Below are 23,970 nucleotides of genomic sequence, written 5' to 3' on the forward strand. Positions count from 1 at the left end.
CTCCATTCTTCCAAAATGAGTAATGGGGATTTGGGAAACACTGAATTGCAATTTTATTCTGTTCTTATTGTTGTATTTCTGCTTTAAAGCAAGCAAATAGTGTATCACTTGGTGGTATTATTGTTCAGTTTCTAAGTCGTGTCTGAGTCTTTGTGACTTCATGGACTGCAGCACGCCAGGTCTCCCTGTCCTTCACCATCTCCTGGAGTTTACTCAGATTCATGTCCATTGAGCTGATGATGCCATCCAACCATCTCATCCTCCATCGTCCCCTTCTCCTCCTGCTATCAATCTTTCCCAGCATCAGGGTCTTTCCTAATGAGTTGGCTCTCTGCATCAGGTGACCAGAGTATTGGAGCTTCAGCTTCAGTCCTTCTGGTGAATATTCAGGGTTGATTTCCTTTAGGATTGACTGGTTTGATCTCCTTGTAGTCCAAGGGACACTCAAGATATTATTGGTATTATATTATACAACAAAGTAAATTAATACAGTGTAAGACTTAGTAGAAGAGTCAGGCTGCTTTTGGATCCTGGAACAAGGGTTGTTGTTTTTTTTTTTTTTAGAAATTTGTGATTGCCTGCCTCCTTTATTTTCCCGTATTCCCTGCTCACTCATGTCTCCCACTGGAATTTTCCATGCAATGAAGTGAAAATAAGAGAAAGCTATGAAAGAATTCTTTTACAGACTCCAGAGAATTTTACATTCTCAAGATAGGTTTCCAAATCCCGTCACCCACATCTTGCTGGCACGTCCCCAGCTGTCACTCCTCTCTGATGCCAGGCTCATCATTACTGATATAATTTCTTTGCCTGCCCTGTTACTGCTCTTCCCATGTCACAATATTGTGTTTTCTGAGTAGGTTAGGTGAACATATTTCTGGAAAGTGAAATGATATAAAATGATTCATGACAGAGAACTGACAACTTGAAGCTTTGAATGAATTAGTTGGTCAATTAACCTTAGTGGTCTCTTTATAACTGATCTGCTAATTAACCTTAATGATTCTTTGTCCATTAACCTCACAGTTCACTACTTCTTCGGTTCATTTAATCATCCAACAAGAATTTGTTCTTACTATGTGTTGGACTTGATTCCAGGTGAGGAACAAAACAGATAAAGACTTGGCCTCTCTCCTGTATATCTGAGAGAGAGTAAAAACACAACCTCAGGCCAAAAAGATATATAAAATCAGGACCACAGAGAAAACTAAAAAACGGCAAGAAGAAATAAAAGGGATAAAGGTAGTCAAGGAAGACTTCTCATAGGAGGTCGCATTTGAGCAGAGACCTGCATGAAGTGAGGGAGATGCCAGGCTTATATCAAGGGGAAGAGTGTTCCAGGTAGAGAGAACAGTAAGGGCAGAGCTCTAAGGAAAGTGTGTGGTTTTAAGAGAAGATTTGGTTCCAACTTCATCACCTCCATGCGACACTGGCCTCAAAGGCCATCAAGAGAGGACAGTGAGCATCCTGAGGAAAAAGCAGAGAGCTGGGGACAATGAAGAGGCATGGGCCCTTGTTAATATCATCTCTGCTTGGGATAGAAAACTAGATTGTGGAGAAAAAAAATTCAGAAATTTTTCTTTACCCAAAAGTTTAAATTTCGCTGATGGCCTAAAATTAACAATTACTTTGGTAGAGCCAGAATTGCCATTTAAAGATGATATGTAAGAGAGGACCAAACCCAATAGCCAACACAGACAGGAAAGACAGACATTGTTCAGAGTTGCTAGTCACCAGAGAAATGAAAAACCATGAGACAGACTGAGGTTTTGTTCTGGCCTGGACTGAGTCTTTTCCATAACTCAAATTGTGACCAAAAAGCTATGGGATTTGCCTTGGGTGCTGCCAAGGGGAGGACAAAGGACATTTCACTCTATTTGAAATAGTAATGGGAAAAGAAATGAAGCTATTTTACAATTGTATCTAAATTTAACTCATTTTTCTGTCTTCTCTTTTTCCACCCCTGTCACCATCATATTCATAAGATTGTATGATCAGGGAGAAAAACATGGCTGAACATATATCAGATTGGTAACTTGATTTCCCTTGGCAGGGAGATGCTATGGCAGAAGGTGGAAAGCGGGAGAGGGAGTGATCCTTGAAAGAAAAAGGGGGGAAAAAAAAAGATGCAATATCAGAAAGCCTGACTGCAGGTAAGCACTTCTGTATGGACATACTGTTTCCAGACTAATGGACATTGACAAGACCTGTAAATTGTAGTGTGTGGTGGCTTTTCTTTGGAGTACATTTGGTGTGTAATGAAAGGAATCACTAGGGACTCAGACCAACCAGCAACATGTTCATATTTGTGTTTGCAGGACATAAATTAGAGTTGCAAAATAAAAAATGAAGTTAGTGATTTGACTATGAATGTCCAAGTACCTAGAGCTACGTCAGTTATTTTAAAAATTCTCCTCTTGAATCAGTTGTAATGAACAAGATAGAAAATAAGGAGGCTGCAAATCACTGTGTTTTCATCAGGCATTTGAGTCTAGCTATATATTTTGAGCTTTATATACTGTGTTTAACAGGTTCCTTCCTTATTAGCTATATTTTAGCAAATAGCGATTTCAAAAAATGTTTTAGTTGCAAGCTACCCTAACAATAATTGCAATGATTCATCTAATTTGTGCATCCCTTTCAGAATTTGTTAACATGTGCATCTTAATTTGGAGTGAAGGAATCTTAATTTATTCACGTATGAGCTTCCACCTGAGGGTTAGTCCCCTGCTGGTAGACACAGGGAGAAGGGACAGGGAGTGGCGTGCCTTCTGACTGAGGGGGAGAAGCGCTGTACCGCAGTGTTCCAGCGTGTCTCAGCATCCTCTGCTGCTTCCTACCTTGTAATGTACTCGAAACCAAGGGGTCCTTTGTCCAGGATGATTAAACTGTGGCTTCTGCAGACACTTAAAGGTTTGCATCTCTCAAACTTTCTAAATTGGGATTGTAAACAAAAAGACCCAAGAGAGGGCAATATGGTAGTAAAAAGGTGTTTTTTTCACTGAAGATAAATGTTAACCCACACTTCAGCAGCAAAGGATGCAAATTAAAACACAGATACACACAAGTAGAATGAAAATGATCTCCGTGTTTTATGTTTATCAGCAACAGTTATTTACAAATAACCCATATGAAAATGTAAAAAAGCATATTACATCTTCACATGCCATCTGTATTAACTGAGTAAAGCTTAGTGACAGTATTTGCAAATCTGTAGTAAATTGTACATAGACCTCTTGTGCATTAAAAAAGAAATGTACATAATTTAAAATAAATTACATTACACAATTTACAAAGTAATATTAACAAAAACTTCTTAGACAGCTGCCTTCTTATTTAAACAAAATAAATACTCAGGTAATTAAATTAACCAAAAAAAAACACATTTAGGGGGTTATAATTTATAGAAAGACATTGCAAATTTAATAAAGTTATATTTTACAATGACAGATACTGATTGCTTCAAAATCTCTGTGCTAAAAATAGGCAAGAAAAAAGTACCAGAAAGGAAATCTTAATGTTTATTTAAAAAAAAATAAATAGAGTCCTGAAAAATAGTTGAGAGAAGCTCAGTGAGCATTCAAAGCAGGTAATCTAGAAACTATTGCTTAAAAAAAAAAAAATCTACAAAACACGGGAAGACTGACATCCAAGGACAGTCTAAATAGACTAGAGATTTTTGATCGCTGGAAACATGACTCTCACAACTAAGTGTCTTCATAAAATTTGCCCATTTTAAGATCAGGCTTGGTAGAAGCACAAAAACATAAAGCTACAAAATTAACGCTATCCATTTAGCATTTGTTTTGTTCATTTAACAATGTAGACATACCCATTTTTCAGTGTCCCTGCTAGATACAGAATTATCGTATCACACCGCATAATATCCTTTTTACAGTCCCGTCTGCGGGGCCCACACTCCTGTTTCAGACCCTGAAATCCTGCTCTGTTAGCTCCGGCCACCAGAGGGCAGCACCAGAGCGGACAGGCAGCAATTTCAGTTCTCACATCGCAACCAGACCCAGGGAAGATGGTTGTCTGACCTGATTCCTCACAGATGTGTTCACGGACTGCTCTTCTTTCAACACCCTCAAGCTTAGAGGGGAAACAGAACAAGAAACACATTTTAATTTGATAATATATTTACAGATAGTGAGACCCTGGGCCATTTGGGAAGCCTGATTCTTGCAAGGCTATTCAAACCTTGATTCAGCCTAAGGACAGGCTCTTTTTTTGTCCGTTTTGAGAGCTGCAGGCCTCCCTTGCTGTCTCACAGGGTAGGACGTGTACAGAGACGCAAGGGGAAGGTTGGTGGAGGGGGGAGTACTGGGTAGGACTAAATCTAAGGTAAGAATTGACATTTTTACAGAAAAGGTCTTTTTGTGGGGTGTGGGGAGGGGGGAACGTCCTCCACAGCTTTCCTTTCTTTATCCATGTCTTTGACTGGTACAATTCTGTTTAAACCAAACTGTTCACACTCTAAGTGACACTTTGACTCCAACAGAAAAGAGATATAGGTAGTCACCTCTTTTCTTATTAAAAATGTAGGCATGTTTAGATGGTTCTAGGGGAAGCAGACAAGACTAGTTGTTGCTAAGGGAGCAGACTGGACAAGAGACCAGGCATTGATCATTGTAAAGGAGCAAGGGTATATAGCGAGTTGGAGGTTAGGAAAAATTGAGAGGCGTTACTTGCTTCCTGTGAGAAGTTTTAAATAACTGACTTTGTCTTGAAATGTCTAGGAACTTAAGAGGGTTCGGATTAAGCTGCTGGGACCACTGCCACCTGCCTGAGGGTGGAGCAGACATATAGCCCACGCCTGCCAGCATGGCCTGACACACAGATATTACATGAGGAGAAATGTTCACCAAGTTTGAACACCAAATAGATGAAGGGTGATGTGTGCGTCATTTTCACTCATTAAGCTTTTCCCCTTCTTTTGAATGTCTTAGATATGCATGTAAACAAAAGCCATTACTAATATTTTACAATATCTAGCAGAGTCTTATGTGTGTCTTATGTGTGATAATTCAATAAATATTAGTCTTATTACAGGTACTTTGTGCTTTGCTATAATTAAGAACATGCTTTTATGAACCGCTTTTCAAATTAGCTTTAAGCTACACTGTAGTGTCCTCGAAAAGGCTTTGAAATAAGGATTATAGTCAGTTTCCTAGCTTAGATATTGATGAATGAGCAAATCACCCCCTTTCAAGATCAGTTATGTCACTTCTATGTCATTTAAATGGAAACAGTCCAACAAAATAATACTGTGTCAATATTTTTCTTTTTTTCCCCCCCAACCAAGCAGACCTTCGTACTTACAGAACAGTGATTCTTAATCTTTGTGGGCTCACAGACCATTTTGGTAAGGCAAAAGTGTCAATAGACAAGTTACTACTATATTCCCCTCCTGAATTCTTAGAATGAACAGGAGGAATACTGTTTTGATGAAATCCCAGTAAAGTATTTAACTCATTATTGACTTATGCCAAGAACAAAAATAAGGCTATTTTCATGTTATAAACATGAATATAGTAACCTTCATTTGTCCAAAATAGCCTCCCTGTACCTTTCCTAACAAAAGGCCAACTTCCAGTATGCTCCCTAGTATTAGGTCACACTGAATCTAGATTACTTCATACATGTAATGTTGCAAAAGGTAATCAATTTATGAGTAAGGTCACCTTGGATTTTCATAACATAATTTTGACCTATGAATTCATTTAATTTTAACAGTATAGGTAGGAGGACACTTATCTGCTTTCTGAATGAATGCCATTGTATAGTGTTATAACTATATCATTAGTAGTAACAGTTTATTCCACTCAACAATTTCAAGGGTGTAAGACTTAGCAAGATTCTTCACGTAATGGTAATAGATTCTTTCTCAACCATTTTGGACAAATGGGAGCTCATTTTACTCAAATAAATCAACTTGAGGATTATCTGGGAGACCCCTGAGTACATTTATTGACAATCACAGTTTTAGGGTGACAATATTATTTTTGTCTTCCTCTTTTAGTAAGACAGATGAGATGGAATTTGTTTTTATGCCTTTCCTTGTTGAAATCCTTGGTCTAAGGCAAAATTCTCATTTTCCTGATAACCTGTTTGCTCAGAAATGATTTACACATTGCTTAACACAGGAAATACTGATCAAGGTTATTAGTGCATACCACCTTTAATGCTTATTGAAATATGTAGAAATTTGCTTATTTGAGGGACAATGACATTCTAATCTATCTTTTGTAATCTTTGCAGATACTCTAGAATGAAGAGTAGGGTGAATTCAAACTCTAGTACGAAGGTGATATACCTTCGAGTCCTAACCACTTGTACAGCAACATAGCTATGTTTAAGATAAAATGGCTTGTGATACTTTTTTTTTTTTTAAAAGACCTGAACATCTGATGTCCTCTCCTCTCCCAAAGGTTGTTGCAAAACTGTTGCCTGAAAAATGGTATTGCTTTTTAATGGCACCTTTTGGATTTTCTTTTCATATGAAAGAAACCAGCCAAGTTAGATATCATTTTACTGTGCCATTCCCAGGGCCACATCTGTGAAAAATATAACTACTTGCAATACATTAAGATGTTTAATGACTGCTTTTTGGTTTTGAAATTAAACCCTGATCATAGTCAGAGGGTAAATGAGTGAAAACTCAAGATTACATGATGGAGAATTAGCACTGGAAAAAACCTCTAGACCAGCAAATCACAACTTGCAAATGTGGCCTGCTGACTTTATAGGAAGTTTTATTGAAAAATAGCCATGCCCATTCTCCATGGACTGTATTGTGTATTGTCTATGGCTGTGTTCTCACAATGGCAGAATGGACAAGCTGCAACATAGACCTGGCTGGAATATTTACCATCTGACCTTTTACCAAAAAAAAAAAAAAAAAGAATGTGCCACCCTTGGTCTAGATATTTAATGAGGTCCTGGACAAAATATTTATTTTTCTCTTTTGAAAATTCTAGTTTTTGATATCATACATTAAAAAGACTTGCTTCAAATTTTACCACTGACAAAGACTAAACTATGGATTTTGAAATACATTCCTTCTGAAAGTAGGAAAACAAATCTGGGAGAAAAAAAAAATCAGACCATTTTGATTTCTTTTAATTACAAAAAATCACCAATAAATTATTTTTTCCATCTGCTCAAAATTAAAAAGACAACCAGCTCCTTTTTTTCTTTTCTTTTCTTTTTTTAACAAAGATAACAAATATAAAAATCTAGTCATAAACAGCCTTCAAAGTACAATTAGAAGCCGACTAGAGGGGCCCGTGTTTTGGAGGGTTAGTGAGTTCGGGACTTGAACTTGAAGTTATCGCCATGCTGTTGATATCACAGTGGCTGCAGCCATGAGGAAGTATGTATACAGCAGATGTAACAGCTAACTCCATCCTGTCGCCGTCCCAGCTGAACTTTTACTCTCTTCAGGACACAAGAACTTGTAAATGTCTCCACGACACTTTGAGCACAGATGTCTTCATCCCATATGAAAAGAGGCAGTTTCTATGGCAATACTGGTTAAGCGCCTATCATGCTGCACTAATATAGTGCAAAAATGTGCCTTCCGTATAGCAAAAAAAGATCCAGGCAACCAGTTTGAAAATTAGGGAAAGTAGAAATGTACTGTATTAACACAAGCAAATTAGTTTTCCAGACAATAACCATTGTAAAATACTGAACTTGAGGACTCTTCTAAGGTACTAGTACATGTCCAGAATTCGCACTTTGGAGAGAGACAAGAAGTCTTACAAAAGGGTCTTTGCCTCTGAAATGCAGCTCAATGAAACTATTATCAACCACCAAGATGCTGAATTTACTCAATGGGTTTTCTGCTCAGTTTAGAGCTTAGTTTTAGCCACCATTAAAATTACTTATTAACAAGTATATAATCTGACATAATAATGTGTATCATTCAATTGAGTAGGCATGTTGTTATGTTTGAATATAGTAGTGTAGAGATTTTGGTATTAAAATCTTCATGCGAAAATGTTACTAGGGGTTAACACTGCAGACAGAGGCTTGCATCAGGCATCCTAAACTGGTCAATCCCACCATTGTGTTTTTAGAGATGAAAGTGAGTTATCAGTTGGTAGATTTCAGAAAAGATCACATAAGACTCTCAGAATGCATCATGTATCAACTAAATCTCCTAGAATTCTCAGGGCTGATGGTTTCGATGTAAGTAGTACTGACTTGGTATATCCAATGGCACTGTGATTTTCACTCCTTCCTTAATGATGATCTTTTAAGAAGTAACACTGTAGTTTAATCCACACCGTTTGAATAGCTTTGTGGCCTCTGGATATCCACAGCAAAGGCAGAAAGCTGAAATTGGAAGCTGCAGAGTAAGTTACAACTTACATGTCAGCATCTCCATCATAGGCTAAGGTCAAAGGTTTCAGCCGGTTGTTTTGCCTTCTTTGGGGTTTCTTTGGCTTCTTGCTGTTAAAAAAAAAAATCAGTAAAACTGTGAGAAAGAAAATCTTCAATTGTAATTTTTATTGCTTTAAATGAAAAAAACTGAAACAATGATAAACCTAAAAATTGCTTAATTGCCTACACTTTCTAAATTCAACCCCAAAATTTGATTTTCTGGTTTTTTAATTCCTCAGTTTTATGCTCTGAATAAACATAAACCAGAACCCTTCAAGTATGTTATTATCCTGTAAAAGAGAAATTATCTAGATATAATTTCTCTGGTACTAATAATGGAATAATGTTATAGTATAGTCATTTATATTTGTCCACAAACTTTTATAAATAACACAACTTATAATATGTTTTAAAAGACAGTTGAATTAGGTATTATCATAATCTCTTCCTCAGTAGTAACTTAATAAAAAAAGTACAGTTCACCATAAGTATACAAAGTAATACATGGTGCTTGCATAACCAGGGGGAACAACTTGAGAAGATGACCTGGGGCAGTTCTGGCTCATATTCAGAAATTAAATGGTTCGGATTCAGTTGCTTTTAGATTATCCATCTATGCTTATTCAGAAACTCAGATGAACCCTAAATAAATGTGGAATGCTTATTTGGGACATTAGATCGCTGTTCCTAGTTATGGCCAATTGGAAGTATTTCCTCTGAAATAGATCTCCTTAGATTTTTAAATATTTAAACACTCACCAAGCTAGATAGATCATGGAGACAATGAAGATGAGTAACACGAATGCCCCAGCTGCTACACCATAAACCCAGGTCTTCAGTCTCCCATCTGAGAAGAATAGACATTGGTCATTAACTTACATTAGTCTGCTGTATATATTACAGTCTTTAACTATGACCAATGACCAGTCACATATGACCAAGTTCTTTGAAAACTCAAAATGAATTATTGCTTAGGCAGAGTTAATGATTAATGCAAAGCTGCTATTATGTGTTAGATGCTCTTTTGTTAAAGATAAATTCTCAATGAAAACTGAATTGAAAAATGATAATGTTGCAATTCGAGTTCAGATTTCAAGTTAATATGTCTAAATTTCTGCTACTTCCTATATGGATTTTACTTTAAACTCATGTGTTATGCTATATAAATGTTTTCTTCTGATTTTCATTCTATCTTCAGAATGGCAATTGTGAGAAAAGAAGAAAACAATGCAATTTCAAGAAAATTCCTACAACTTTTTTGATGCTGACAGGTATCTCAACGTAAATTTTGTCATTTAAATATTTTTTTCAGATGAAAGTAAATATATTTAACATTTTTGGAATTAATAATCCTTTATCTAGTTTATACTTTAGAGTGTGCTTTAAAATTAATTTGACAATATCATTTGTAAAAATAACCAAGTTTGATTAACACATGAAAGAATCTCGAAAGAACTTTTTTTCTGTCTTTTCCATTTATGGAATCAGATAAGACAGGAACTTTTTTTCTAGTTTTATGACAGGAACTTTTAAAATTTGGTTTTCTGGTCTCATTCTCTTTGAACTTCTGTTTTATATTCTGAATAAACTTCAAATGGATGATAGTATTAATGATTTTGTCTAACTTGTTCCTCACACCAACATTTATTTTCTGTTATACCCAACCAGCTAAACATTAATTTTATTTATATTTATTTTTTAAACACTAATTTTAATATTGAAATTATAGATTGGGCAAACTGACCCCACAGAGACTGGCTTATCCAACATTTGAAAGATGTCAAAATCAGTACTATGATGATTATTATTTTTGCCTAGAGCTGGATCAACTTAGGAGTTCATTCATATGCTGGAAATAAACCAAGTTAATATTCTAGATATTCTTTTTTTCAATTCTAAATATTTTTAAAAACTGAGTGAGTTCAAAATCAAAAGAACTGTTCTACTGTTGGGTTTATCCATCCTGAGAGAAGTTCAACAAATATTTTTGGGTTTTTCAGAAAACAAGAGCATGCTCTAATTGTATGTTTTTATAATGTATACCTTTTTAATATACTAAAATGTTCATTTTAGGAAAACTATAAAATGAAAAATGACAATAATAATATGTTATATTTAAAAAGCAGTTTTGATATGAGGAGATCTGCTTGGATTCTTGGTCAAGGTCAGGATTGCAAATGGCCATTTGTTGGTCCACCATCTTGGATATTGAGAAGAAGAGCTGTCCATGCTTACACAGACAGGTCAGCTTTATAAAATAAATTTTATCTTCAGATCAAAATCTAATAAAGTCAGGGATAATGTGGTTATATATTAATCACCCAAGTGGTGAAAATACTTTAAAAAAATCCCAATAGTGATTCACCATTAAGGTAGAGTGTTTTGACTCCATGCATTAAAAATACAGCTGTGCTAGCTATACAAATTCTTTCCTTTTTTTCTCAAGTTTCTACTGGCGTTAGGAAGAAGTTTATGCTTTGCTTTGCCTGGCAATTTCCTTTGGTCATGAAGTGGTAATCCCTCTAGGGTGTGAGGAGAAGTGGCATGAGCTGAGTTACATAGAGCTCTCGCAGCACATTTTCAAACACCAGCTTAGTCCCAGGGGTGAGTATATGGCTGAATCAACTGAGGAGACCGAATGCGCAGAGTAAGGATAGAATGTGATCAGCCTCCAGGCTTCACGTCCATTACTGGAAACATTATGAGCTGTCTGTTTAATGACATGGGTCTGGTCACTCTCCAAGTTTAGACTGTCCCATTGCGACAGGACGGCTCCACGCCTGTCCCCATGTATCTGGTCCTAGTACAGATTCTGAGTATTTGAGTGTGCCAGCTCCAAGCACTGACAGAAATTGGTCTGGCTGCCAAGCATCCCCTGCATTACTGACCTTCCCATTTAGGGTTCAAATATTTAACACTCTGTGGTCAGATGGAAAATTCTTGAATGTCTTTTCATAGTTTTGATTTGTTCTAGTTCTGCATGACAACACACTTTCCCCCTAATATTTTCACTGTTAGATTGCTTTAATCAATGTGAAAATAATTCTAAATTTATGACTGAAATTTATCAATCCTAGAATTTTTCTCAGAAGAGAGCAGATTCATATCTCTGAATTTTGAGTATGATTGTCTTTTTCATAATTGTAAGAATTATACGAATATAAGACAGTATCAAAAGAAATGACTATAGATGAAATAATTCTCTGTTAAGAAAATGCTTGCTCATTATTGGTTAAATATACAGCCAAGGAATGCCACATCAGCACTGTCTGGTCACTTCACCTGGCCCAAACGGCTGCAGAAACCAGGTCCTTCCCCGTCCCACTGGGTTACTGGAAGGCTGGGTTGGATGCACTGCCCGACTGGTTTTCACGTCTCCTCTTTTGTCCTCCACAGTGGGTATCACCATCACGGGGATAAGTGTGCACTGCTCAAGTGTACCATTGGAAGACATGACTTCAGTGTACCCTTCTTCACAACTGCATGTCCTTGTCTGCAGGAGAACAAGACTTACACTGTACATGCAAGTTGATCTTTGTAAGTATACCACACCTGACCTGAAGGGCAGGCTTTAAAGAAGTACTGTTCTGGGAATTTACTGCACGTAATTTCTGTCACCACTATGTAAAAAATAACATACTTTTTTGGTACCTTATACAAATTTATTCTAATGGTAGAAGGAAGTGCATTCAGAATTATTTATACGGGTAAAAAGAAGTAGTCCCAGAATAGAATTTTTATGCCTCAAAACATTTTTCGGGGGGCGGGGGGGATGGATTGTACCAGAAGCAGTGTGATGACAAACGATGAAGCTGGCTTGCCTACTCTAATGAATTCACACATACCTCGCTACAGTATGAGTGGGGTTGACTACACGGTGGGTTACAAGACCTGTCAGCATCAGGCTGGCGCACCACCAAGCAGCCCCCTGCAGAACAGAAAACCATATTTTGACAAATAGCATCTCCTGCAGTGATAAAAAAAAAAAAAATAAACCATTGCTGTAGAGGGGTCTTTGAATCCTGAACTGCCTTGGGAGTCCCACAGACTTCTGAGGGCAGCTTACTGGAATACCTGGTTAACCTTGACCACTTTATTTAGGAACTTGAGACCCTCCTCATTCAGAGGACACAGTACTTGCCACCCCAGCAGGTGCTCAGAAGTACCTGTTGATTAGATGATTTTATAGCCGATAGTCTGAAAACACTAATTGTCTGCAAGCTAATGTCATAGTTTCTGAGACCAAGTCCAACATTAAAAAGCAGATTTAATTCTCTTTTAAAGTTAAAATTCTTTCCTTATTTTTCTTTTTTTTTTAATTTTATTTTATTTTTAAACTTTACATAATTGTATTAGTTTTGCCAACAAATTCTTTCCTTGTTTTTCAAATGAACAGTCTTCAACTTAAGATACCTTTTTGATTTATGTGACAACGTTGTAAATGGATTTTTTTATAATATGTATTTCTTTTGGAGAAAGGCACTAATTCAGGATTTTTTTTTTTTTTTTGTATATAAGAAAACAAATGCAGCTTCTAAGTGGTATGTCTGCACTGTTGTTTTCACTTGACACTGTGGTCCTCTAGTGACTCCTCTTATTTCCTCCTCCTTGAGTTTAACACCAGGTATGCCACAGTTGTTACAATGAGGTTTTCAAGATGAGACTAGATGCCATTAAGAAACAGACCTGGAAGCATGTAAAGAACTCATAGCTTCAAACCACACTTGATCAATTTCACAGAATTTTAGCAAAGCAAAAATTTTCCTTTATTTATGGAACTGATGATCCTCTGGAATCGAATTAAAGGTGTTAATTCTTTGCGTTATCACTTAACAGTATAAACAAAATATTCACAGAAAAATTGTTATGGAAAAGCAGTTAGTCATTGCAAGGCAGCTGGAGTGACATGGCTGTACTGAAGTTATTAGCATTAAACACATGAAGACAAAGGAAACCATTGTGAGTTTCCTGTAAGGACAACTATTCATAAAATTAGAACAATCGATCAAGGTAGGTAATATACTTTACATGCTTGACTATTTCCCATAAACAGTCTCACCTCTCCTAAAAGATGGGAGGAGAATGCATATAGTGTTTCATCACAAATCATTTACACAATTTTTTTTTTTTTTTGCTATAAAACATCTTTAGACGGGGATAAATACATGGGATACTCTATGGAAAAGAAATTGAAAATATGATTTCTACAGGTAAGTCTTTTAAAATTTGACTTACCTTATATTGGGGAATAGCTCCAATTTCAGTGTGAAAAGAACTTGTAATGTGTAGAATAAAAGTCAGACAACGATTATTTGCATCCATATTTGGGGGGAAAAAAAAGAAAACACTGAAAACTAACAGGATTCACTGGAAAAGCTGTAAAACTCCTGATTAGTTTAAACAAGGTAGACATTCATTTTCAACACCTGAGTTGAGTGGTGTCCATGCATGCTAATTCACTTCAGTTGTGTCTGACTCTCTGACCCCGTGGACTGTAGCCAGCCAGACTCCTCTGTCCATGGGGATTCTCCAGGCAAGAATACTGGAGTGGGTTGCCATGCCTTCCTCCAAGGAATCCTCCTGACCCAGGGATTGAACCTGCATCCCTTACATCTCTTGCATTGGCAGGCGGGTTCTTTACCAGTACTGCCACCTGGGAAGGACCACCTCTTTCATGTCTTCAGGTTCAGAAAGCCTGTGCTCCTCTCCCCAAAGCTCTGTCTCCCCCTGTTGCCTCTGAGAGTGCCTTGCTTGGATTTTTTTTTCCCCAGAAAATGACACTGTCAGAGAGCAAAGGGTTTCCTGGTAGGTATCTTGTCTTTATTATAGATGTGTCCACTGAGAGTTGCTTTATCAAGTGTTTCTTAACCCAGATTGCTCATGTATAAAATCTTATCTTCACAAGAATACAATTTGACATCCTGCTCTAGATTTCATAGGCTGGAAATGCATAATTAGGTTTCAGTAAATCCAAGTAACTTAAAATTCAATATAAAAATTTATGCTTTCCAAAAAGCATATTGATCCCTGATCCTGTCATCTTACTGTAGATGTTACAATTAAATTTACAAATGGATATTACTCAGAGGCACCAAAATGCACACTACCTTTTTCTCTGCCAGAGGGTCAAAACAATGGCAGCAGGTCAGTGTTTGAGACACTGGGGACCCATCTCTGGGTCCATAGGCTTGATGCTGAGGTTCTTCTTCCGACCTTAGTTCCTTGATAGGAAATTTTTGCAGGGTGGCTCACTCTATCTCAGGAGCCAATTTTCTTCCCTCTTCAAGAGTCTTTGGGATCCCTTGCATTTTACTGGACTCAGATAAGGAAACTTTTAGTAACTGTCTTGGAGAAGGAAATGGCAACCCACTCCAGTGTTCTTGCCTGGAGAATCCCAGGGACAGGGGAGCCTGGTGGGCTGCCGTCTATGGGGTCACACAGAGTCGGACACGACTGAAGTGACTTAGCAGCAGCAGATTAATTCTATGGGGTCTGCTTGGGTCAAAGGGAATTAAAAAAAAAGCTCTTCATTTGGATGTCTCCGTTCAATGTATAATAAGGTTTGAGTGGGGACAGAGTAGGTACTGTGACTACTCAGATGTTCTGAGCCTCAGTTTTACCAATAGGTCTTGTATCTTAGTTAATTAAAAAAAAACTAGAGGTCGTAGATTTCTGAATTTAAGCAAAATATTTGGATTTGTATAATCATATTCTCTTGGCAATATTTTTGGACTGCATATATTGCCTCTAAGGCACAGAAACAGATATAGTCAACAAAGACTGACTTTTTAGCATGTAGTATATAAAATTTTTAAGAAAACAATCTGAGATAACTTATAATAGTAATTTATTAGAATTAGTAATATCTAAAATGGCTGGGTGAGGGGGAATTTAACTGAAATATTTAAAAGTAAAATAATTTATCACTGGTCATCAGGTACACAGCTCAGGTGTCGTGAACTCAACCACATGTGGAATACTGAAAGAATATCTCTGTTTTCTTAATTATTTTCTTTAACCAATTACATGTGTATTATAGGAAGACTTTCAAAGAACAAAGAGGAATGGAAGGTTTACCTGTTACATTTACACCATCTGATCTTTGACACCAGACTGTTCGGGAAGAGCCCTTCCAAGCACTGGCCATCCATTTATATTCGTAACACTGTCCATCTGCAGGGACACAATACACATTAACAGAGGCATTCTGCAGGCCAGGGGGACATCATGGAGACAGGTATTAGTGAAATATTTATAAACAATTAGAAAGGGATAAGAAGTCCATCCTGAATGATTCAAATGTGAAGTTACCATCCTGAAGTTGCCATATAGATGTTACAAAATTCCAGATGCGTACCTAAATGCCAACTAATTTTCCAAGTCGGCTACCATACTGTTTGATGTGAACCCATATTTTCAATTTAAATTTATGTTTTATTTAAAGCATTATATCAGACATACAAATAAGGACAAATAACTGAAAAAATATATTCAACTACCCATCATTCAATTTTAACAAATATTACTGTTTAGTCATATTTGCTTTAGTTTTGTTTGTTGATGAGTAAAAAATACTAACAAACTTGATGGCCTGTTATAGTCCTTCCTGATCTTCCTCTGTCTCTGTCCTGCAATATGCACTATTTTGAAGTACATACAAGCATTTCTGTGACAGGCTTTTTATTCTTTGAATATGACTATAATATAAATATATGTAATCCATAAATGACTTACAGCATTATTTTTAGGCAGTTTTAAAATTTAAAAAGCATTATATTGACACATGATACATATATCTTTTTGAAACTTAATAGCCAATGTTATAGATGAACTATTTCTATGTGATTTTTTAATACAGACACAGTCAATTAATTTTAACTGCTACACAGAATTCCATGATACTAACTACAATTTATTTCCTCTATGGATGGGCTTTTACATCGTGTTCAATTTATACTATTACAACAGTGCCCCAGTGGCCAGCCTTGTGCAAGCCTCCTAGTGTTTCTTTAAGGTAAATATTTAGAAGGGAAATTTCTGGGCATTACTGTAGGGATAGCTGAAACTTTACTAAACACAGCTCATTGTTTTTCTTTAAAGGGTGACAGTTTACATACCCGCCAGTAGTGAATAAGAGTTACTATTACTCTAAACCCTCAAAAACATCTGTAAGTTCCAGATTTAAATTTCTTGTCAGTGTTGAGGGTATGGAAAGCTGTCTTGTCATTTTAACTTGCAGCTATTATCAAACAGTAAGAAAAACGTTTTGCAGCATTCAGATTTCCTCTTGTGAACTGCTTATGTATATCTTTTGGTTCTCCCCAACCCTTACTGAAATCTATGCCTTTTCTGAGTTGTGGGAATTTTTTATTCTAGAATAACAGTTCTCAGATGATGGTCCGGGGACCAGGGATGCCTTTGGCATTCCCTCAGAGTATGTGTCGGAGAAGGCAATGGCACCCCACTCCAGTACTCTTGCCTGGAAAATCCTATGGACGGAGGAGCCTGGTGGGCTGCAGTCCATGGGGTCGCTAAGAGTCGGACATGACTGAGTGACTTCACTTTCACTTTCATGCATTGGAGAAGGAAATGGCAACCCACTCCAGTGTTCTTGCCTGGAGAATCCCAGGGACAGGGGAGCCTGGTGGGCTGCCGTCTATGGGGTCACACAGAGTCAGACACGACTGAAGCGACTTAGCAGCAGCAGCAGCAGCAGCAGAGTATGTGTGTGAGGATTTTCCCTTCTAACTGCACACCTAGGTAAGTAAGTCTGGACTTCCCTCACATACAGAAACTAAACTAAGACGGCCATAGACTGAATGCAGAGGCAGGTAAGAGAATCCAGCTGTCTTGTGTTAAGCCAGATGTTACAGAGACATGGAAAAGTGTAAAAGAAGACCATGCCTGTCATAAAATTTATTTTCTTTTTGCTTTGGAAAATAGTTATTTTTCGGGAAATACGATAACATACAATTGATTTGTGATTGTTTTAAATAAGTCACCAAATATTTAAAACCTTAACAGTTGTCATTTTCCAGTGTGCAAAAGTTTGATATGTGTACATCAAAGAAAAGCCATTTGGGGTCCTCCACAGTTTTACAACTGTGAAATTGTCTTCGAATGCTGAAAAGCTTTAGGATAGTTGTTCTAGACATGAATTCCTTCAAACTGACTTCAGATCTTTTCTGTGTCTGTGGCTTGTCTGGTTTATGAGCTGCTTTGCTGTGTGCACACGCTCAGTCGCATCGCATTCTCTGTGACCCCGTGGACTGCAGCCCGCCAGGCGCCTCTGTCCATGGGATTCTCCAGGCAAGGCTCCTGGAGTGGGTTGCCATGCCCTCCTCCCATTTCAATATGTAGAAGATTTAAATTTTGATTTAAAAGTATTTTTATTGTTTACCATTTTTGTTTGTGATCTTGGTGTTGTACTGGGGAGATTTTTCTCTTTTTCTGCCCAACTTTGTTTTATTTCTTAAGATTTCACACAAATGGGAGTTGTCTGTTTAAATTTTTAGTAAGACTCATAATTAAAGCCATCTAGGTTTTAGTGTGTGTGAGCCTATCTGACACACTTGGGTTTTAATAGTTACAGAATCTATGGTTTGCTTCTCTGTTACTCTTGATAAATAACATTCTAAATAGCTGTCAAGTTTTTACATTTATTAGCAAAATATATTCACAGAAATTATAGTTTTTAAACACTATCAGTATTATAACTGTGTCCTCTTTTTTGTTTCATTGAGTTTTCCATGAGGTGGTCTACTTTGATCAAAAAACAAGCTATTGGTTTTATTGATTATCTTGGTTATTTTCTATCTCACTGAATTCATATTTATCTGTATTACTTGTATGTTATCTCCCTTTCCTTTCCTTTTTTTTTTTTTAAATTGAGTTGAAAGTCGAGTTTATATTACACTTTTCTCTCTCTTGTATAAGCACGCAAGGCTTTAAATCCCCTTCTAAATACTTTGCTGCTGCATCCTGCATACATTTGATATGTAATGCTCTAGAAATGCAGCTTTCAGCTTTTAGTTCTGTGGGTGCATGAGAGAATTTCTTTGCAATTGTTGTTGCTGATTCCTAATTGTCATTATGGGGTAAACAACCCTCTTTCTTTTTTTGGGAATTAACTCAGTTATTGTAACTGCTGTCCTATCTCTCCTCCTTTACTTACCCTGTCCCCAGAATATGGATGGTAAATTTGAGAAAATATAATCAATAAGGTGGATAATTCAATAATTCCTGGGTTAAGTCATCTAGCTCAGGCGGCTTTTATTCTAAGCACTGTTCTCCAACATTCTAAGCTTTCCTCAACTTTTCAGTAATATAGATTTTGGCCCTTCTTTGCTAATATATGTCTCCTTAATTACTTCAGAACATAAGCAAGAATGAGAAGGTTTTTTGTTGAGCAAGACATTCTCTGCTAGGTGAGAATAATGCTTTGAGGTTTTTGTAAATGTATTGCTTATACTGGGTGCATGGCTCTGTGTGTATATACATATACACACAGACATATGCATATATACAAGACATATAAACATATATTTTTATATATTCTGTATGTAAAATTCAACCAGTCCTTACCAATACTTTATCAATTTCTGAGACTATAGTAAAATGTCTCATTTTGCTATTTCTTTGTAATTTTTCTTTCAATTTAAATAAATTGAGGATATTTTTAGATTCACATTGGATCAGGATTGTTACAGGTATGTACAAATAACATGCTCCAAATGATCTTAGCTTGCTTTAACTCATAAAACTTAGAGATATGCTTAAGTATTTCATACCTAACTTATGAAGGGTGGCAAGACTCTTTTTCTCTAAATCTTTAGAATTCAGAATCATACCCTTAACCTAATTCTCAACTTTTTAAAAGCGAGATCTTAGCAAATTTCCTTATCTAAGAGAAAAATTTACACTGTTTCCTTTGCTTATCAACACACCACTAAAATAAATACGTGTTATGAATGGTCGCACTCACCATCACATGGTTTTGTTTCCAGCTTCTGCTCGGGGCACAGATGTTGGTTCTCTAGTTCTTGTATAATCACCGCTCTAGAACGGACCTGTATTCCGCCAAAACCGAGGTCCTCGCCATTCACACAGGTCAGCTGACACAGGCTCCAGGAAGACCAGTCCTTCAAATAACAGTCACCTGCAAAACACAGGTTGGTAGTTTATAACCTTGCCCATAAAGAATAGCCAGCCAGATCATCATTTTATGTTTAAGCCAATTAAGCACTGTTTTTAGGTATGCCAGTCATACATGATATTGGTAAGACGTATATTCAGTTCAGTTCGTGTCCGACTCTTTGCGACCCCATGAACTGCAGCACGCCAGGCCTCCCTGTCCATCACCAACTCCCGGAGTCCACCCAAACTCATGTCCATTGAGTCAGTGATGCCATCCAACCGTCCTCTGTCGTCCCATTCTCGTCCCGCCCTCAATCTTTCCCAGAATCAGGGTCTGTTCCAGTGAGGCAGCTCTTCATGTGAGGTAGCCAAAGTATTGGAGTTTCAGCTTTAGCATCAGTCCTTCCAATGAACACCCAGGACTGATCCCCTTTAGGATGGACTGGTTGGATCCAAGGGACTCTCAAGTCTATTTATACATTTGTGTTAGCGGTGTCATTTTCTGAGTGGATGTTACTGAGTGTAGGCTGTGTGCTGCTTAATGATATCAAATGTAAACTATGTTTAAAGCAGCTCGTCTGTCATGATTCCCCTTATCTTAAATGACAACGAGAATTAACACCAACTACCGCAACTCTTGTCATTATCTTCATAAAGAGGTTTGCTAAGCACTTGGTACTATTAAAAGAAAATAGACATAGGTCTTGTTATCTAGGTATTCAAAATTTTGAAGAACTTGAAGTCCAAGGCTTGGTTCCTATTTCTTCTCAAAGTTGTGGTGGTGAGACAGCCAACCACTCTGCTCTCGTGTGGCAGTAACACACACAATTTCCTCTGACCTGTATCTTCAGTCTACTTCCACCACTTTCTTCAATTCTATACTGAAGAATAATATTTATGCAAAATGTGACACATCATAAGTGCACAGACAGCTGAATTTTCACAATCTGATTAAATGCCCATGCAAGCAACCCTGAAATCAAGCGACCAAGCATTCTCAGAATCTCAGTAACCCTCCCCATGTTATGCATGGAGTAGAACCACATGCGCTTTCTAAAGTTTGGTTTCTTTCACTCGTTAATGTTTGTGAGATCCACCACAATTTGCTCGTTGTTACTGCTGTGCTTTATTATATAAACATACCACCATTTACATATCCATTATACTACTGACGGGCGTGTATAGAGTTGTAAATTTTTCTCATTATGAATACTGCTGTTGAGAACATTTTAGTATGAGTCTTTTGGTGAACTTACATATGTATTTCTTTTGGGTATATAACTAGAAATTAGTTATAGTTCTGTAGCAATTGTTGGGTCATAGTATGTGTTCATCTTCAACTATTTTCAGAACAGGGAAGACTTAATGCAATACACCTTTCCCATACACTAGTTCATTCTTTAGGACACTGCTTGATGATACTGTTCAGAGGGTACAGTACACTTTGATGAATACAGATCCATAAGAAGTTCTTATCACTTTAATTATTTCAGCCATATCACCTAATTTATATCGCCTTATATTATGCTGAAGATGTCTAACGTTAGCACAAAGTTGCCTGCAGATCTGATTAATGAAAAAAACTTGTGGCAGGATTAAGAAGTTCTGGAAAGACATGAATTATCGACAAACAGATCCATGTATAATACTGAAGTGGAGTGAATTTTGTGGGCCTTGATTATAGTGTGTCATTATTACTCTGTGTAATGTCATCCTAAAATGAAGGAAATTCTAGTAAATTTTGGAATTGCTAGGGAGAAAGAAGCTAGTAAGAATTTTTAAGTGGTCAAAGAAAGTTTTAGAAATATTTATATCCCTTAGGAAATACTCCTTTTGGGTCACTCAGTTTTTAATTATACAGGAGAAACTATTAAAAATGAAATAGAGGAGCTCCTGTCAATATGAGTGTAGTGTAACTTCATCTCAGAGACTGCGAGCTCCATGGAAGTAAAATATACCTTTTTACTACTAGGCTTTAGCTCTCTTCTCATATCACTTGATATAGTGTATTTTGACACAAAATTCAATCTTTTAATGTTAGTCTGTGAATTATACAATTAGCACTTCAAAATAATCTATGTCAAGCTTCCAAGATTTAATAACAGTAAATAAGTGTGAGGCACTGACTTGCATAAAATATATTTTTATATTTTGCCATATAAACCACTGTAATAATAAAACTACACTCTGTCTGCCAAAGATAATTACAACTGTTTGAAATGCATTTGCTACCTCAATATTCTACTCTTTAAGCTTATTAGCTCATATGTTGCTAGCTTTTAAAACCCATCATTGGAAAAAAATAGCAAGAGAGGAGTGGAAATGAATAGATTGTAATTTACAACAGGAGCCTCCCACTGGATTTCTAATTTGCTTTAATTAAAATGGTGAATTGCCCTGTTCTATGTTACTATGAGATCTTGAAGTTTTTCTTCAAGTTGTTTACAACAGATTTTATATTAGAGTCCAGTTGATTAACAATGATGTGTTAGCTGTAAGTGTACAGCAAAGTGATTCCCTGTACCTATACAAGTATCCATTAGTTTTCAACTTCTTTTCCCATTTAAACTGTTACAGAACATTAAGCCAAGTTCCCTGTGCTATAGAGAAAGCCTTGTCAATTATCTGTAGAAGTGTGTATATGTCAATTGCAAACTCTCAATCCACTTCCCAACCCCTTCCCCCCTGGTAACCAAGTTTGTGCTCTTGTGAGTCTGTATCTGCTTTGTAAATAGTTCATTTGTATCTTTCTTTTAGATTCCACCTGTAAGCACCATCATATGGTATTTGTCCCTCTCTGACTTACTTCACTTATTATACTAATCTCCAGGTCCATCGCTGTTGCTGCAAATCGCACTGCTTCATTCTTATTAATGGCTGAGTAATATTCCCTTGTAAATATGTACCACGTCTTCTTTGTCCATTCCTCTGTCAATTACATCGACACTTAGATTACATCCAGGTCTTGGTGATTGTAAACACCACCACCAAGAACACAGGCATGCATGAATCTTTTTCGAATTATGCCCAGGAGTGGGACTGCTAGATCATATAGTGGTTCTGTTTTTAGTTTTTTAAGCAGCTTCCATAATGCACTCCTAAACAGTTGTACCAAATTATATTTCCACAAACAATGTGGGAGGGTTCCCGTTTCTCCAGTCTCTACAGCATTTACTGATGTCAACTTTACATGATGGTCATTCTGACAGGTGGGAGGTGATACCTCCTTGAATTAATTTGCACTTCTCAAATACTGACAGAAACCTCAGCAGAACAGAGTTGAGAGCCTGGGATTTGTCTGAGGTGGGTTTTGGCTGGTGAAGGGAAATGGGCAAGAAGTAATGACACACAAACCCTTGGGTGTTTGTTCTGGCACATTCCATTCTCATTTAGAACCCAGAACAGTACTTTCTGTAAGTCTGCTGCTACTGCTGCTAAGTCGCTTCAGTCATGTCCGACTCTGTGCAACCCCAGAGACGGCAGCCTACCAGGCTCCCCCGTCCCTGGGATTCTCTAGGCAAGAACACTGGAGTGGGTTGCTGTTTCCTGTGGTGCCCCAATAAGCAGAGTTGGGAATGAAGAAATGCTGCCTCCTCGTGGCCATTTTGAGTAAAAGCAACTTTAAAACCGGTGCACAGGGGCACTTAAAACTCACAAGGTCTGCAGGACTGTAAGACTCCTTCCTTCAAGAAATGGCCTGGGGTACATAATAGGATAACAATTCAAACAGGGCAGGCTTTTAAGCAGCCAATTTCAAAGGTAACTTTACTTACTGTTTAAAAGAAAAAAGGACCTAACAAAGATCCTCAACATTGTCCATCATTCTGTTCTGTTCTGTGGAGTCGCTCAGTCGTGTCCGACACTGCGACCCCATGGACTGTAGCCTACCAGGCTTCTCCGTCCTTGAGATTCTCCAGGAAAGAATACTGGAGTGGGTTACATTTCCTTCTCTAGGGGATCTTTCCGACCCAGGGCTTGAACCCAGGTCTCCCGCATTGCAGGCAGACACTTGAACCTCTGAGCCACCAGGGAAGCCCCATCATTACAGGAATGCAAATCAAATCTATACTGATGGATCACCTCTCACCTGTCAGTAAGGCAATCATCACAAATTCTAAAAACAGTAAGTGCTGGAGTGGGCCTGGAGAAAGGGAACTCTCCTCAGTGCCTCTGAAAATGTAAACTGTTAACAGCCACTGTGGAGAACAGCATGGAGTTTCCTTAAAAACCTAAAGACACAGATACCACATGGTCTGGGATATTTCAGTTCAGTCGCTCAATCATGTCCGACTCTGAGACCCCATGAATCGCAGCATGCCAGGCCTCCCTGTCCATCACCATCTCCCGGAGTTCACTCAAACTCAAGTCCCTCGAGTCGGTGATGGATATATACACAGAAGGACCTATCAGTGATCATTCTAGGTGAGTTATGTCAGACAC

At 37.4% G+C, this 23,970-nt stretch overlaps 1 protein-coding gene and 1 long non-coding RNA gene across 11 annotated transcripts in view; one reads left to right on the plus strand and one right to left on the minus strand.

Annotated features, from left to right (window-relative positions):
• LOC129658957 (uncharacterized) overlaps positions 1-23,970 on the plus strand; it is a 134,672-nt gene that overhangs the window by 107,962 nt on the left and 2,740 nt on the right. For 3 of the 10 annotated variants that reach the window (XR_008717615.1, XR_008717613.1, XR_008717617.1), the window contains 6 exons: positions 2,054-2,153; positions 9,593-9,665; positions 10,518-10,637; positions 11,791-11,931; positions 13,546-13,604; positions 15,434-15,696. This is a non-coding gene — a long non-coding RNA (uncharacterized LOC129658957). Of the gene's footprint in view, positions 1-2,053; positions 2,154-9,592; positions 9,666-10,467; positions 10,638-11,790; positions 11,932-13,545; positions 13,605-15,433; positions 15,697-19,400; positions 19,566-23,970 lie in introns of those variants that run through there. The other 7 variants (XR_008717621.1, XR_008717618.1, XR_008717622.1 and 4 more) reach the window with 5 other exon arrangements.
• The window catches only part of THSD7A (thrombospondin type 1 domain containing 7A), a 489,197-nt gene continuing 472,391 nt past the window's right edge, over positions 7,165-23,970 (minus strand). The window contains exons 23-28 of the mRNA XM_055589867.1: positions 19,379-19,552; positions 15,472-15,567; positions 12,240-12,322; positions 11,677-11,887; positions 9,154-9,241; positions 7,165-8,463 (exon numbers count right to left, since the gene is read on the minus strand). Of these exons, the coding sequence (XP_055445842.1) occupies positions 8,379-8,463; positions 9,154-9,241; positions 11,677-11,887; positions 12,240-12,322; positions 15,472-15,567; positions 19,379-19,552 (737 nt within the window). The 3' untranslated portion in view covers positions 7,165-8,378. The remainder of the gene's footprint in view (positions 8,464-9,153; positions 9,242-11,676; positions 11,888-12,239; positions 12,323-15,471; positions 15,568-19,378; positions 19,553-23,970) is intronic.

The sequence above is a fragment of the Bubalus kerabau genome, chromosome 8 (assembly GCF_029407905.1).
Source record: "Bubalus kerabau isolate K-KA32 ecotype Philippines breed swamp buffalo chromosome 8, PCC_UOA_SB_1v2, whole genome shotgun sequence".
In the NCBI taxonomy this organism is placed as follows: domain Eukaryota; kingdom Metazoa; phylum Chordata; class Mammalia; order Artiodactyla; family Bovidae; genus Bubalus; species Bubalus kerabau.